The sequence below is a fragment of the Trichomycterus rosablanca genome, chromosome 23 (assembly GCF_030014385.1).
Source record: "Trichomycterus rosablanca isolate fTriRos1 chromosome 23, fTriRos1.hap1, whole genome shotgun sequence".
Classification (NCBI taxonomy): Eukaryota; Metazoa; Chordata; class Actinopteri; order Siluriformes; family Trichomycteridae; genus Trichomycterus; species Trichomycterus rosablanca.
Genome location: NC_086010.1, coordinates 432,960 through 450,608, shown reverse-complemented (window position 1 = coordinate 450,608; position 17,649 = coordinate 432,960). Strand labels below are relative to the sequence as shown.

Sequence of the window (17,649 nt, the reverse complement as noted above, 5' to 3'; positions counted from 1 at the left end):
CAGGGTGCAGAATGTGACAGTACACGGGCTGGTGTTAATGGCGCCTAACGTTCACTGAGAGTTGAAACTGCCGAATAAAGTAAGTTATTAATTATTTAACAACATTTTAGGTTACACTATGATTAGACATAGTTTTATTGTTACATTTGTGTTATTTGTATTGTTGTTAATCGCTCGATCCTGGTCAGGGTCACGGTGGGTCTGCCACCAACCGGGAACACTGGGGATTAAAATAAACCTTGAGCCTGAGTCTATCTGAGAGCATCACACACTAATACACTCACACACTTACTTACAAATATAGGGTTTCAGCCCAGTACACCTTCTGCATGTTCGGGAGGTGGGAGGTAACCCACATATATATATATATATATATATATATATAAGGAGAGAACATACCAAACTCTTACTGCAGCACCAACCTGCCTCCCTTAGAGAACCCTCTGTACCGACCTTGTCATTTTATTTATTTATTTAATCATACATTCATTCATTTTCACTAACCTTTTTATCCTGGTCAGGATCACGGTGGGTCAGGCTCCACTGGTTGCATGGCCAGTTTGTTGTAGGACATCAAACACCTACACAAATATTCACTCGTTTACATGTAGAGGAAATTCGGAGCACCCAGTTCCACTTTTTTAGGAGGGGGTGGGATCCACACAGGGAGAACATGCCAAACCCTTCACAGACAAGAATCAGAGGTGAGTTTTGAGCCACTGATGTTTCACTGATGTACCTTTATCTAACCAGAATAATTCTGTTGGGTTATGTTACATAATTCTACTCTAAACGGACTGAATGGATGAATCATTAGAGCAGCTTTATTTAAATTTAAAGCTTGTTTGATCGTGGACGGAACCCAGCAGCTTCTTATTAATGATCAACCTGTTGTTTAGTGGTTCTTGAATAATTTCAGACTATCCAGTTAAGTTTATTTGTAGCATGGGAAAAAGCAGTTCATTTCCCAACTTGTCAAAGAGACCACTGTTCCATGTGTTCGATTGAATTGCACATTACAACTATGTTTCTCTGTGCATGTAAAGAATACTTTAACTCTAGCGCCCACTGCGGCATGCACAACACCTCTGCCCATTTCTGCCCTCGGCGAATTCATACTGAGGTCTGACCTGTCTGGAGGACACACTACTCCTTCTGTAGTTTTCCACCACTGCGGATACCTGAAGCAGACAGTAGGAGGCGTTGTTGCACCAGTAGGATGAGAATTCCCTTAGACGTGGAACAGTGGTATCTGTACAACACGTTATGATCATGATTGGTATTAATTGTGCAGCTGTAGTTTATAATATTTACATTTTATTTCTTGTTTTATTTAGAATGAAGCAGGAGTACCAGGATCTGATCCTAGAAGCCACTTCAGCTGCCAGCCTGCAGATCGGTGGTAAAATCCAGACCCTGTGGAGCGGTTACGGTCAGATCGTGCGGGTTCACCTGCAGGGCGGCGAGCGCGAGTCTGTCGTGGTTAAACACGTCGAATTTCCGAAGGACTGCAGCGACACCGACCTTTCACATCAGCGCAAAGTTCGGTCCTACCAGGTGGAAACGCACTGGTACCAGAACTACAGCACTAACGAACACTGCCGTATCCCAGAATGCCTGGCGGCGCGGTCCTTCGGCGACGAGCAGCTGATGGTTCTGGAGGATCTGGACGCCGCCGGATTCCCGGGCAGAAGGACGAGCGTACGGGAGGCCGAGATCAAAGCCTGTCTGCGCTGGCTGGCCAACTTCCACGGCCTCTTCCTGGGCAGCCCGGCGCGAGCTCTGTGGCCCGTGGGTACGTACTGGCACTTACAGACGCGGCCCGATGAGCTGGAGGCCATGGCGGATCGAAAACTGAGAGCGGCCGCGCCGGAGATCGACGCCGTACTGAACCGGTGCCAGTTTAAAACCGTCGTACACGGAGACGCCAAGTTAGCCAACTTCTGCTTCTCTGAGGATGGCACACGCGTGGCAGCGGTGGATTTCCAGTACGTAGGTGGCGGCTGCGGTATGAAGGACGTGATCTATTTCCTGGGGAGCTGTCTGGACGAGAGGGAGTGTGAGAAACGTGCTGACCGGTACTTAGACTTTTATTTTTCAGAGCTGAGAGGGGCGCTGAAGGAGCGGGTGAACTTCAGCGAGCTGGAGAACGAGTGGAGAGAGCTTTATTCCTTCGCCTGGACCGACTTCCACCGCTTTCTGCTCGGCTGGATGCCCGGGCATCACAAAATCAATCGATATAGCAGGAGGCTCACACAGGAGGTGCTCCAGAAACTCAGACAGAGATCAGACGGAGCGAAACGTTGATGAAAGAACTCACATCACTGTTCTGTATCACTAACAGGAGGACAAACTGAATAAATGTCACACTGTAGTAAAAGTTTGTGAACCTTTCAGAGCATTAAAGTCTCGCTGGGTGAAAGTTGGGTTAGTGTTTTATTGTTGTTATTATAAATAAAGTCTTTCTGAACCTGGACAACTGCTCACTGTTGTAAAAGCCATGAATTCTGCTCTCCACCACAAAATCCTGAGGGACAAGATCTGCTCATCAGTGTATGATCTGGGTTTTCTACAAGGACAAAGATCCAAAGCACCAGAACCAAGATCACCATTAAATGGCTCAGACGAAGGTTTCAGATCGGCCTAGTGGAAGTCCTGACTGAACCCTAAACTGAGAGTTCATGTCTGAAAGTCCATGATGGAAGATTTTCTTCTCTAAATAAATTTAATGATCAGAGAACAAGACTGTGTTTTGTGTTTCTTCATGTTCTTCTTCTTTTATATTAGTTTGAACGACGAATTGAAGGGAATTTGGGAATTCTTGGGGGGGGGGAATACTTTTTCCACAGAACTGAAGTCTGAAGATGCGATTTAACATGAAATTTAAAGCACTGAGATTAAAGCTACTGAATTTAACAGCTGATAAAGAGCACATGTACGTGCAGGACCTGGACTGCTTGTTTACAACCCGGCTGTCAATCATTGTATAGCCACGCCCCCATCATATAGCCACGCCCCATGCCATACAGACTGCAGAGTGAATCTGGAGCTGCTGTTCCACAATTGAAGGACTCTGTGCACAAAGGGGGTAAAACAGGGCGCTAAATTAGGATTGTTCCTCCTGGGTGATACAAACTACAGAACCCTCTGTAATTTCATGACGTGTTGATGACGGTAGTGATCTGGTCACAGTGAGTCCGGATCCTGCCTGGAAAAACTTGGTGCAATACACAAATACAGCCTGCAGAGGGCAGCAGTGCGTCACAGCATCTCTCACTATCAAACACTCACATTTACATGTGCAGCAGTTAGCTGAGGCTTTGATCCAAAGCGATGTACAGTTATGACTAAACGCGATTTGAGGGTTAAGGGCCTTGCTCAGGGGCCCAACAGTGGCAACTTAGCGGTGATGTGGCTTGAACCGGCAATCTTCTGATTGCTAATCCAGTGCCTTAACCACTGAGATACAAACTGCCCTCACTCACGTTCTCACTCATGATTCATGTAGCTAAAGCTCAGAACTCTTTGTCCAAAATGATCCACAATGACGTAACATCGATCTGCATTGGCATCTGCTTACTGTAGAACTCACTTCAGACCATCAACATGCCGATACAGTCGTTGGCTACATCTAAAATCAATGTGACTGTAAATCTCTTCATCAGCCTGCTGGTGCTCAGACAAACCAACACACGAACGTTTCAGTAGAGTTCAGTTCCAGTACTTAGGTAAGTCAAACAGTGAGAGTAACCAATCCACCTTCTGGTCACGGTGTTTGGGAGTAGACCCAGGTCTACTGGACCTTTCAGGTGTCTGGTGTCCACCAAGCTGCTGCCGAGAAGTTCCTACAGAAATCTGAGCAGATTTAAAGGATTCACAAACTTGCTGTCTGATACTATTGGCCCCTACAGTGGGGCCCCTACAGAGTCTCACTGCTGAGTACTGAATAGTCACCAGATCCTGTTCTGTCTGTATAAGTGCTGGATCAGCAGAGATCAGGATCTGATTCAGGTTCCATCCCTGATGGTCGAGATCAGATGAGAGTGAGGTCTGAAGTTTCCACACACTCATGAGGAGCGTCCAGTCTCAGGATTTCTGCAGCTGTCCTTTTCTGTGACTGAATGACTGGAACACAGGAGGCTGTTGTATTAAAACCGTTTATGAATTTCACTTCTTTAAGAGTTTGTTGTGGGTTTTCTGGACACGCACTGGCTCATAAATATACGGACACTAACCAGGATGAGGAGTGTTGGTGTAGTTCTGTAATGTTCTTTATTTATCCCAGTCCGTACTGGTGCTGGTCTTCACCGCTTCCTCCCATCAGCCATGTCAGTCTGTACTGGTTTCTCAGCAGGATTGAGGAAGCAGACAGGAAGAATAATCACTGATACGTCACACACAATGTTATTTCAACAGTTTCCAGGAAGAAAAATTCATATTTTTTGGTGAGTGAAACTACTCATCACCGGAAACGCTTCTTCCTCTTATATAATGTCATTTATTATGAATCAAGGTGGCGCAAACATTCTGGAACATTCTGCTGAGCTGATCTACTAATAATATTATCTATTATTATTATTTATTTTTTATATGTTTTATATTTTATTATTTTTATTTATTCAAAAACTAAACACAGATGTGCCATTATTTTTTATTATTATTTTATTACTATATTATTATTAATATTATTATTATTATATTAATATTATTACAATTATTATAGTATTAGAATTATCATCATTCCTATTATTTTTGTTTTAGTTATTATTATAATTAGTATTTTATTATTTTATTATTATTACAATTATTATTTTTATTTTGTTTTATTATTATTATTATTATTATTATTGGTTTATTATTTGTATTATTTTTATTTATTTAAAATCTGAAAGCAGATGTGCCATTATTTATTATTATTATTTTATTACTATATTATTATTGTTTTAGTAATATCATTACATCTTTAAATACATATTGTATATTACAATTATTATCATTATTACTATTATTTTGTCATTGTTTTTGTTATTATTATAATTATTATTAATAGAATTATCATTATTCTTTGTTTTATTATTGTTGTTTTTTTATTATTATTATTATTATAAAAAATTTTAAGTTTTTATTTGAGCTATTCTTAAATCTGCTACATACATTTATTGATTGTTTCATAAGCTAAACCCACCATACAGATGAACTTTGTGGGTATACAGTTACTGACTGCGACCCATCTGTTGCTCTGTACACTTTTTACCCCCCTGTACCCCATTTATCAATGGAAAGGCCCCCCGCTGATTCACTCTCAGCACTACAATGACACTGACGTGGTGGTGACACAGTAGTGTGTTAGTTACGACCCTCCTTTGTCAGGAGTGGAGGTCTGCAGCAGGAGAGGGGAATTGGATATGACTAGATTGGGAGGGAAATGCATAAAAAGAAGAAATAAACTGAAGATAAAATGTGTGCAGAAGTGACCGGGGTGTGTAAACTGTTGTGTTAGTCTGTATCTGCCACCTCATTTTCTTATTCAAACCTCTGGTTACTCTACATGTGGAATCTGGTGTCGTCCAGCTAGTTCAGTGTCCTTTTACCTTACAGACATGCCAGTAAGTGGATTGGCTGCTCTAAATTTACCCCAGTTTGAGTAATGAATGGTGTGTGTGGTCTGATGCCCTGTGGGGGATGATCTCAGCTTGGTGGTTTTGGGCAAGGGTCCAGAACCCACTGCCGCCCTGATCAGGAGTCGCAAGTATTAAAAATAAAAGAACAGAAGACAGAGAACACATTTACAGGTGATTATGTTCATTAGCGTTACTGAATATTAACATTATATAAACACCGGGACTTACAGGAATACTGTACATGTGGCCTCATGCAAAAGTCTCGACAACCCAGTGAGATTCTGTGTTATTTAGTCAAATTAGAGACACATTTAAAATCTGAAGCTTGTTTCTTCTTCACTTTGTTAAATTCTGCAAATAAAAAGCACTATTTAATGTTTTCTATAAAGAAATCAACATTTTGATCATAATTTCATTTATTTTTACTGTTTTAACCATCAGTGTCTGAACGTAAGACTTTGTTTAGTTAGTGCTGAATTCCGCCCCCCATGTCCGACTCTTTCCTGAACCCTTTAGTGTGTGAGAGGTACGTGGGGGATCAGTGATGATTTAGGGATTATTTTTCATGATTAAACAGTGTGAGTGATTCTCTGAGCTGTGATTCTCTCCACAGGTACGAGGTGAAATGAATCTGTGAATAATATTGATGATGGATTGTTTTACTCACCGAAGGGAACGTTAAAGCTCTGATAACAGCATCCTGCTGCTTTAACTGTCAGTCACACACACACACACACACACACACACACACACACACACACACACACACACACATCACTATAATCTACCCACTGTATTAAAAAAGTGTCAGCATTTATCCATCCATTAATCTATCCATCAATCATATATTGACCATCCTTATATGCACATATTTATTTGTTTATGTATCTACACAGGATTTAGAAACTAATAAACTTTATCGTGTTGTGGATTTGATGTTTTGATAGAATCACCGTTTTACCATCAATCTACACATAATTACCCAGAATGATAAAGTAAACACTTTTTGTTATCACCGGATATATCTGTTTGCTATTCTGTACTATATGGGCAAAAGTATTCAGATGCCTGACCACGAGCTTATCGGACTTCCCTTTCCAAAAACAAACTGTATTAAAACAGAGTGACCTCTGTGTGACCTTTTCAGAAAGAACAACGTCCGCTTTTCTGAGCGTCTGTGTGTGGGAATTTGTGCCTGTTAAGTCAACAGATGAGAGCATTTGTATGGCTGGGCACTGATTGATCAGTTGGTGTTCTGGTTCACCCCAGAGCTGTTGAGTGGGGCTGAGATGCAAGACACTGAAGATTGAAGATTTTCTTCACGTCTTTATAGAGCTCACTCATTCTGGAACAGGAAAGGGCCTTCCCTAAACTGTTGCTGCAAAGTTGGAAGCATCATGGATCATTTATTTTCTATAACTGATTTATTACATCTGTGAGCAACAGTTGTGGATGAAACACATGAATTTAACAATCTTGGAATTAGTAGAGGCGACCCAAAACTTTATCCATATAGTGTATCTACCTATTTATAAATAAAATAAATAATAATACGTGTGAATGTGTGTTTTTATAAAACTTTAACATGTTCTCTCGCGGTGAACACGTGCTTTGTTTCCTGCTTGATGAAACGGCTCAGACTCAAACCCCGCCCACCTCATTAATATGCAGCCCATAAGCCCACAAGACCACGCCCTCTTCCCCAGAGACCGGCACAAAGAGCTGTCAATCACTCAAAAGGAGGCGTGGCTTATCTCAGTCGAATAAATAGCCTGTGTGTCGGCGCTTGAGGAAGAAGAGGAGAGAGAGAGCGACCGTGTTGATTGTGCTCATTAGCTCAAGGTCTGAGGGCGGAATAAAGAAAGTACCACACATCCCAGCTCATGGAGCCGGACAGAGGAGATCAGATGAAGCCTTTATTAACCACAGTAAGAACTTTTAAACTACTTTAATACTGTGTGCTGGCGCGGTGAGGGAGGGAGTAGTGAGCGCGCGCGCGGGGTCTGAGGTAATTCGGTTCTGTGTGTCAGAGATGGAGATCTTGATTAAACTCATCATTTACACCTCTCACATTCAACACACTCCCTCAGATAGACGTCCCGTCCGTGTTTACTGATGGCGGCTACTTTGGGGTTGACTTTATTCGCTGATTATTTGATGTTTTATTGTTGTTTTGTGTGAGAGAAGATGAGCACGCGACACATACTAGAGGCGCTCACTAGCTAGCCGTACTACTCAGTATTGTCAGAACGAGTGGGCAGCCTCACCGCGCATGCGCACTCTCAGCGTATACTCTCACTGGGGCTGGGCGGTACGACCAAACATTTGTATCGCGGTATTTTAAGATTCTGACGGTTTCACGGTATATCACGGTATGCTTTTTTTTGCATGACTGGGACCTTTTTATATGTCTGTGGTCTGTGGATGATTCTACTGTCATAAGTACCATAGAATATAAAGAGTTATAATGTCAGCATGTATATAATGAAGGGTTTGAGGACTATAAGCTTTACTCGGCCCCACAAAATGACGCAATATATGATGGAATCAGTACGTGTGAAACAGGAGCAATAAATACAAATTTTTATTGTTTATTTAATATTAAAGTATCATACAATTACCCTGAGCTCTCGCTTTAACAAATTGAACGATGTTTGAAAAGTGGACGACTTTAAATCTCTCTGATTCGATGAGGAATCGTCTTCCTGCGTGTGTGGATCGGTACTGTGTTCATAATGTCGTCGTTTGTAACAGCCGTGGCTCGACAGACCGTATAGTGTTTAAAGTGGTTAAGGTGCTGGACTGGTGACCGAAAGGTCGCTGGTTCAAGCCCCACCACTGCCAGGTTGCCACTGTTGGGCCCTTGAGCAAGGCCCTTAACCCTCATTAGACAATACGCTGTCAGAGTACTGTAAACGTAAATGTTTTGAAGGTGGACATGTCTTACTTTAGTCTTCCCCAATATATTTACATTATTGTACATAAATCCCTCAGGGTTTCTGTGTCTGACTGTATTGATCTGTTTGTCTAATTACCTGTCTGCTTGTCTGCTTGTCTAACTGTTCATCAGTCTCATTTTTCTGTCTTCATATTGATCATGTCCACATGATTTTGTGTGTGTAAATGTATATAAAAGATTTTGCTGTAATGTAATAGATTGGCACCTTGTTCAGGAGGAGTTTTTTCAGGTGCTGTCGAACCTGCTGTGACCCCCTGAAACAGAACAAATAAAGTTACTGGGTTGTCAGTTTGTCTGTCTCGCCTTTTCTGAAGAAGTCGGGATGCTTTGTGTATAATATAGTAATATAGTAAAAAAGAAAAATCTGTCATCTGTGAAGAACGGAGAAAAATTCCACTCGCAGCCCTGCAACAGTTGGTGTCCTTAGTTCCAAACGCATTCAAAATAGTAGAATAGAGTAGAATAGAGTAGAATAGAGTAGAATAGAGTAGAATAGAGTAGAAACGCTGATGGAACACAGGGGGGAACACGCCCCCATCCCAAATATTTCTGAGTGTGTTACAGCGTCAAATTCTAATCGTGTTTCTATTTACTGCAATAAAGTTGATCAGAAAAATGTTGGAAATCGTTTCTTTCTACTTTTATCAGTTAAATAAAGATTTAAGATAATTAACACATCACAGGTTCTTCTTTTTACTGCAAAGTCTTGACTTTCGGAAATGTAATTTGTACATTCATGACATTTAACTAATGCTGTTATGATTTTATCCTTATGGTTAAGGGCCTTGCTTAGGGGCCCAACAGTGGCAACTAGCGCCCTTCTTTTTTTTTTTTTTTTTTTACCCCTTTTTCGCCCCTTTTTAGCGCATCCAATTGTTCAATTAGCATCGTGCTTCCTCTCTGTCTATGCCGAACCCTGCCCTGACGGAGGTGATTGAAGCTAACCCGTATCCCCTCCGAAACACGAGCAGCAGCCAGATGCATCTTTGCCACCCACACATTGATGAGTTTGGCGCCACCTAGCGTTGCATGCGAAGAGACACACCCTAAGGGCACCCTCTCCCATCTCTGTGTAAGCGCCTCCAATCAGCCGGCAGAGAACGCGATCGCATTCTGACAGAGAGAGACCCACATCCGGTTCTTTGTCCCACCCCCGACATGAGCAACCGGCCAATCGTTGCTCATATAGCCACTCGGCTTCGAACCGGTAAAGCAAGGCTGGATTCGATACCACGCTTCTCAGAATCCAGCCCTGGTTGCAGCGCGTTTCTTTTTACCGCTGCGCCACCTGAGCGGCTGAACTAGCGCCCTTCTGATCACTAGTGCAGTACCTTAACCGCTGAGCTGTTTACCTGTTAGTCTTTACACTTACCTGTCTGTCTGTTTACGTGTCTGACTATTCTGTATCTACTATATCTGGGTACCGCTGATAACTTTCATCTCTGATGAAACATGCAGAAGGTGGACTGGATTTTTTAATGCTCAGTATAAATTAGGTCCTGCTTGTGATGGTCATTAACATCTAAAAGAACTCACTCATGTTCTTTGTGATGGGCTGTGGAATTAAAGAGCTCGATGTATTTCTACATGAAGGAAAAGATGTAAAAGCAGTGTTTATTTTTTTAGAAAGGATTTGTTGATTTATAAAGTGTTTATGTGAACAGCACTAAGTGAGGAGATTCAAACCTGCTGTTATGAATCAGCCTTTCTTATTCTGATCATAAGGAAGTAGGACCAGTAAGGAAATTATGATATTTCTTAATAGACTCACTAGTCTGTCTTTGCATGTTTACTGACAGCAGCTCATCGCAGTGTTTTTATGTTTAACATTTCCTGTTTAAGACCAAAACCCCGATCCTCACGCCCGCGCTTTCAGCTGTAATAATTACAGGTTACATGTAAACATGAGACTTTATAAGTCAGGAGTCGTGTTGCACTTATGAGGAAGTTTAGCGCCACGCTTGAAGCGGCTGATGTGACGTGAGGGTGTGTACCAGACAAAACGAACACAGAGAAGCATTCATCGTGGTGTACAGGTCCGCGTTCATCTTTTATCTTACTTTTCTGAGCGGTAACGTTATTGTGTTCACATTGCTCAGTGTTGCATAACAGAGGAGATGAAATAGACAAAAATGCAGAGGACGGACGTGCAACTGAAATAATGAATTATTTTTAATAAAGCCAGACAGACACGTCACATTATTCTCCTCTGGTCTGGTGGAAATACACATAAACCATTCAGATAGTTCAAATAAATATTCTAAATAACAAAGTCACATGTTGAGTTCATAGCGAGTGTAGAAACTAGCTTGTAGAGCAGAGATCCAGTGAAGATCTCTCTGGTTTATACAGTCAGCAGACCAGTATTGTGACTGGGATCGTGCTCACTGTGGTGATGTGTGCTGTAGCGTTTGGGGAGAGTTTTGTGGTTGTGTGTGTGTGTGTGTGTGTGTGTGTGGGGTGATTAGGCGACAGGAAGCATTGTGACCCGTTTGGAAATCAGCAGATTGACAGTAATGGGATTAAAGATGTGCTGACGAACGATATCGACCGGTGTGTCGGATATAACGGGACTGGATATTTGTGAATATTTTCATGCAGTGTGACGGAGCTGGTCTTCAGAGAGCACGGGAATCAGAGTGAAGCTGAAGTAAAAATACCAAAATAAATGAGCAAGAAAAGCTGAACAGACAAACCGTGGGAGCCTAGTGGGTAGAGCTTTGGGTTATCAACCGGAAGATTGGAGGTTCAAATCCAGGCTCTGCTATGCAGCCACTGTGGGGTCCTTGAACTGTTGGGTCTGCTCCAGGGCCGCCGTACGATGGCTGACCCCGGCTCCCAAACAAGCTGGGATATGTGAAGAGAGAATTTCATTGTACTGTACACCTGTATCTGTATATATGACAAATAAAGTCTATCTTATCTTAAAATAAAAGCATGTAAAGCAAAGAGTTATAAGCTCTGTTAAAGCTCTGAGTCGATCTGAGGCTCCGAAACCTTCAGGAGGAACTTAATGAAATAAAAATGTTGAGCAAGCCAATAGCATGAGAGTGTAAACTGAGGAGTAGAGTAGCGAACAAACCCACCGCTGATTAAACACGACGGACCTGAACAATGCAAGGAGGAGCAGAAACACGATGCCTTCAGAACACACTCTGATCCTTTCGGCTTGAACAACAGCCGCCATCCTGAGAAGCTTCTCACAAGCCTGTGTCGGTGTGTGGGAATTTGTGCCTGTTCAGTAGTACAAAAAACGACTGGGCGCTGATCCATCAGTCGGTGTTCCGGTTCATCCCAGAGCTGTTAAGTGGAGCTGAGGTCAGGACTTTGTGCAGGACACTGGAGTTCCTTCATGTCTTTATAGAGCTCGCTCATGCTAGAACTGGAAGGACCTTCCCTAAACTGTTGCTGCATACTTGGAAGCATATCATTTCATTCTATAATGAATGAAGGAACGATTGCCTTTACTTGTCATTCAGACAGATACAGACTTGTGCAGTACAACTAAATTCTTTCTTCATGTATCTCAGCTCGTTTAGGAATCGTACCACGCCCCTGGAACAGGGTTAGGGGCCTCGCTCAAGGGCCAAACAGTGTCTGCATGGCAGAGCTGGGATTCAAACTCTCAACCTTTCACTTGACGGCTCAAAGCTGCACCCACTAGGCTCCCACTGTCTATGCTATAACTGATTTATTACACCCGAAAACACATGAATTCAGTCATTAGAAAAGGCGTCCCAATACTTTTGTCCCTCAAACGTGTAAGCATGATGTTTTGATTCGCACCATCACGCCAGCCAGAGGAAACACTCTCCTTTTTTTGCAGCGTTCTGGTGCTTCGTTCAGCTCGTCTTACTTGCAAATGAACGATTTGCATAACAGCAGTTTCACGAGAGGATCACGACCGATCGGCAAGAGGGCGTTAAAATAAAAAAACGGAATAAAACGTAGATGGATTCGTAAGATCGGAGGGGTGTCCCGTGTTGGCGGTGGAGCGATGGTTCTGTGAGCGAGACGCCGTCTGTGCTGTCGGGAGGTGTGAGCGTTTGTGACGCAGAGCGTTTTCCAGGCCGACATGTTAGGAACAGAGTGTAGCGGTAGATCGGGACTCGGTCATGGATTCAGCTTACAGCGTTTAGCAGACGCTTTTATCTAAAGCAGGGGTGTCAAACTCATTTTCACCGAGGGCCACATCAGCATTATTGTGGCCCTCGAAGGGCCGATTGTAACGTATCCTGCTGTGATTGCAGTCTGCTGTTTTTCTTGGAGGCTGAATTCTGCATTTATATTGTCCTCCTTTACCACAGACACGGCCTCATAACACAAGAGACGCACCGGTTTCTCTTCCTGAAGCTCAAACCTGTTTTCACTTTCATTACATTTCCTCCTTATGCTTAATTTTCTTAATTATCTTCTTGTACATTTTAGGATCATGTGTAAATATGTGTAACATCATCTACTGGCAGGATGTGTCACTTTGCAGGTCACAAAATCAGCCTGCATTTTGAAAGATGCAGTTTATTTAGGAGTTTACAGTATATTTTTAAGACAATCATTCTGCCCTCACTAATAGTTTATCCCCCTTTCTCAGCTAGACAGACAGACAGACAGACAGACAGCTCTCTTCAGAATACAGTCGGTTTATTTGCTTCCCAGCTGTGTGATACACTGTGTGCATCAAAATGAAGTAAAAATACAAACAATAAAAACAATAAAGAACTTAATACAGTAAAAGCACACAGCTGTAGTCAAGTGTTACATCTGGTACAATATGAGATTTAACCAAACGTAAAATAACGAGTTAAAATTTTGTGTAAAGTTACTAATTGCTACAGTAACGGTAACAACAGTATTTAATTACGGTAAATTTGTAATTAAAACGCTGTGTATATACTCTTACTATATATACTCTTTACTAACAACTGAGAATATAAACGCCACGACTTACAGACGATGCTTCTGTATTATATTGCAATATAATTATCTGTATTTATTTATTATTGTTTACGTTACTGACTGCGCTACCCCGCGTTCTTCTGCCGTAAAAGTCACATGGCTTCTTAAAGTTGGTTAAAGTTAGTTGCCATGACTACGATGTCACGTTGTCTCTTAAAGGCGCAGGAGCGCATTAAATTATAAGCGCGTCTCTGTAACGACTCGAACCATCACAACAATCATACAGTCGTTTAAGCTCTCAAATGACGCGGCGGGCCGGATCTGTCCCGCGGGCCTTGAGTTTGACACCCCTGATCTAAAGCAACTTAGTCAAGTCAAATTTATTAATATAGCGCTTTTTACAATAGACATTGTCTCAAAGCAGCTTTACAGAATCCAGGACCAACAGACCAAAAACCTCCTGTTGAGCAAGCCGAGGGCGACAGTGGCAGGAAAAACTCCCTTAAAAATACAGGCAGAAACCTTAAAAGGAACCAGACTCAGCAGGGACCCGCATCATCTTTGGGTGGGTATACGCAAATGAGGGTTAAGGGCCTTGCTTAGGGGCCGATCGGTTTCAACCTGCGACCTTTTAATTACTAGTCCAGTACCTTAACATCACGCACGCTACATGGCACAAGTACAGTGTATCACAAAAGTGAGTACACCCCTCACATTTCTGCAAATATTTCATTATATCTTTTCATGGGACAACACTATAGACATGAAACTTGGATATAACTTAGAGTAGTCAGTGTACAGCTTGTATAGCAGTGTAGATTTACTGTCTTCTGAAAATAACTCAACACACAGCCATTAATGTCTAAATAGCTGGCAACATAAGTGAGTACACCCCACAGTGAACATGTCCAAATTGTGCCCAAATGTGTCGTTGTCCCTCCCTGGTGTCATGTGTCAAGGTCCCAGGTGTAAATGGGGAGCAGGGCTGTTAAATTTGGTGTTTTGGGTACAATTCTCTCATACTGGCCACTGGATATTCAACATGGCACCTCATGGCAAATAACTCTCTGAGGATGTGAGAAATAGAATTGTTGCTATTCACAAAGATGGCCTGGGCTATAAGAAGATTGCTAACACCCTGAAACTGAGCAACAGCATGGTGGCCAAGGTCATACAGCGGTTTTCCAGGAAAGGTTCCACTCGGAACAGGCTTCGCCAGGGTCGACCAAAGAAGTCGAGTCCACGTGTTCGGCGTCATATCCAGAGGTTGGCATTAAAAAATAGACACATGAGTGCTGCCAGCATTGCTGCAGAGGTTGAAGACGTGGGAGGTCCGCCTGTCAGTGCTCAGACCATACGCCGCACACTGCATCAACTCGGTCTGCATGGTCGTCATCCCAGAAGGAAGCTGACGCACAAGAAAGCCAGCAAACAGTTTGCTGAAGACAAGCAGTCCAAGAACATGGATTACTGGAATGCCCTGTGGTCTGACGAGACCAAGATAAACTTGTTTGGCTCAGATGGTGTCCAGCATGTGTGGCGGCGCCCTGGTGAGAAGTACCAAGACAACTGTATCTTGCCTACAGTCAAGCATGGTGGTGGTAGCATCATGGTCTTGGGCTGCATGAGTGTTGCTGGCACTGGGGAGCTGCAGTTCATTGAGGGAACCATGAATTCCAACATGTACTGTGACATTCTGAAACAGAGCATGATCCCCTCCCTTCGAAAACTGGGCCTCATGGCAGTTTTCCAACAGGATAACGACCCCAAACACAACCTCCAAGATGACAACTGCCTTGCTGAGGAAGCTGAAGGTAAAGGTGATGGACTAAACCCAATTGAGCACCTGTGGCGCATCCTCAAGTGGAAGGTGGAGGAGTTCAAGGTGTCTAACATCCACCAGCTCCGTGATGTCATCATGGAGGAGTGGAAGAGGATTCCAGTAGCAACCTGTGCAGCTCTGGTGAATTCCATGCCCAGGAGGGTTAAGGCAGTGCTGGATAATAATGGTGGTCACACAAAATATTGACACTTTGGGCACAATTTGGACATGTTCACTGTGGGGTGTACTCACTTATGTTGCCAGCCATTTAGACATTAATGGCTGTGTGTTGAGTTATTTTCAGAAGACAGTAAATCTACACTGCTATACAAGCTGTACACTGACTACTCTAAGTTATATCCAAGTTTTATTTCTATAGTGTTGTCCCATGAAAAGATATAATGAAATATTTGCAGAAATGTGAGGGGTGTACTCACTTTTGTGATACACTGTATGTGCACGCCCGACAGCTCTACTGTACTACTGGTACAGCTTTCCACGACATCCACAAGTGTGTCTGTGGGGATTTGTTCCCATTTGTGAAGTCAGGGCTCTTTGTGCAGGCCACTGAGATTCCTCCAGACCAGACCAGATCTTATCACGTCTTTTATGGACACACACTGCTGCCATAGAGTTGGAGACATGTCACTTATGTATAAAACTGATTCTGAGTGTACGTGTTAGTAGTTAGTGTGGCTGAAACACCTGAACTTGTACTGGTTCATTCATTAAGAGGGGTGTCCACATACTTTTGTGAACTTTTTGAAAAGTTGTCGAGGCGCTAAGGCGCTCACGCTACCCAGTGACGTCCCCCACGGAGACGAGTATGGAAATGAAAACCTGTGAGAGCCGTGTGTTCCCATCACGCTGCACATGTGGTTTCATTGCAGCTTGAAGTGCAGTTCCACTTCTGAAACACACACACACACACACACACACACACACACACACACACACACACACACACACACACACTGAGATATAAATAACCAGCATATTTACGTCTGTGGTAGCAACGTGTCTGATCCAGTGAATCTTCAGCATGGAGGACGTGCTCACTCGCTCGGGACGGGCGCTTTTCACTGGTACCTGCGTTTACTACGTTCACTCTGGTTTAGTTTAGCATGGCGTGTGAAACAGTTCAGCTGTTTTTCATCAATATTCGAATCTGATTTCAGTCTGAGATCGACGTTACCTCATTTATCTTTTATTTCCACATTTATACTTCTATCTGCTCCCTGTGGTTCATGACCCTGAGCGCAGTGTTAGCGAACATCACTTTGGTTCGGTGTGTGTCCTGGGAGCGATGCAGGATTTCTGGGGGCACACCAAGAAAAACAAACCGAGGTCGTCCATTATTTCGGTACGTGTCTGTGTGTGTGTGTGTGTGTGTGTGTGTGTGTGTGTTAGTTAGCAGGCATGTTCTGATAACATTCTATGTTACACTGACAGTTGTGCATGGATCGTAGTTACCGTGGTCTTTCTGTACCGAGTGTGCCGATTATTGGGGAGGGAGCGCACTGGGGGTATTTCGGTGCTCCCGATCAAAGGGCATCATGATGACCGCTTTCTTTTCAGGGGCAACGATAGCTCAGCTGTTAAGGTATCGGACTAGTAATCAGTAGGTTGCCAGTTCAAGCCCTGTCACTGCTAAGTCGGCACTGTTGTCCCCCTGAATGAGGCCCTTAATCTAATCTAATCTTCCTTTTGCTGTCTAAAACACAGTCCACTACTGCCGAGACCAGAGTTTAAATCTCAGTTGTGCTATCAACCGGCCGGCCGCCCAGGCTGTGTGTCCCGTCTGTGTGAACATCTGAGTCTCTCAAGACTAAAAAGATTAAAAACCTGTATCACCTCTTTACTGAGCACTTAAGCTGGGCAGATTTGTGTCCTTGGACTGTTGTTTACTTGTACTAGAGTAGGAAACGTTTACTGTAGAAGCTCTTCTGTAAGTCGCTCTGGATAGGAGTCCCTGCTAAACCCAGATAATGTAAACGTGTCTGTCAGGAGGGCATAGTGGGAGCGTTCCACATTACTGCTGCAGTTGCGGCCTCTGCTGGCTGTACACAGAACTGATCCTTGTGTAAACCCACGTCACACAGGTGAAAAGAAGCGGTCTGTACTGCACACGTGTCTGAAGGGGCGCGTGTTCGGTACAGCCCTCCTCGGTCAGGGTGGGGAATTGGATACGACTAGATACACTAGACCTAGCTGAACGTTTCTACATAATCTGACTGATCTGAGCTGTGATTTGACTGAAATCTGTGATGTAATATTAGAGTTATGTAAGAGACAGTTCTGAGTTTTATGCCCAGTCATAACAGGAAGTTTATTTCATAAGAAAATTCCAA

The 17,649-nt window shown here is 43.1% G+C and overlaps 2 protein-coding genes across 5 annotated transcripts in view; both read left to right on the top strand.

The window, feature by feature from the left end:
- Positions 1-12: 12 nt before the first annotated feature.
- Positions 13-2,743, top strand: pkdc (protein kinase-like domain containing). Of its 3 annotated transcripts, none has more exons than XM_062986091.1 (3): positions 13-79; positions 1,338-1,988; positions 2,102-2,743. In XM_062986091.1, the coding sequence occupies exons 2-3, from the start codon at positions 1,339-1,341 to the stop codon at positions 2,241-2,243; spliced, it is 792 nt and encodes a 263-aa protein (XP_062842161.1). In that variant the 5' UTR covers positions 13-79; position 1,338; the 3' UTR covers positions 2,244-2,743. The 3 variants fall into 3 exon arrangements, with proteins under 3 accessions (XP_062842161.1, XP_062842160.1, XP_062842159.1); XM_062986090.1 differs by having other exon boundaries at positions 1,338-2,008; XM_062986089.1 differs by having other exon boundaries at positions 1,338-2,743.
- Positions 2,744-7,427: 4,684 nt separating this feature from the next.
- Positions 7,428-17,649, top strand: part of slc4a7 (solute carrier family 4 member 7) — a 35,106-nt gene continuing 24,884 nt past the window's right edge. The window contains exon 1 of one of the 2 annotated variants that reach the window (XM_062986046.1): positions 7,428-7,549. In XM_062986046.1, coding sequence (XP_062842116.1) covers positions 7,505-7,549 — 45 coding nt within the window. In that variant the 5' untranslated portion in view covers positions 7,428-7,504. Of the gene's footprint in view, positions 7,550-16,597; positions 16,662-17,649 lie in introns of those variants that run through there. The other variant, XM_062986045.1, reaches the window with a different exon arrangement.

Bases quoted from the DNA above. Each gene is read 5' to 3' on its own strand.
- pkdc (XM_062986089.1), top strand. From the start codon at position 1,339: ATGAAGCAGGAGTACCAGGATCTGATCCTAGAAGCCACTTCAGCTGCC.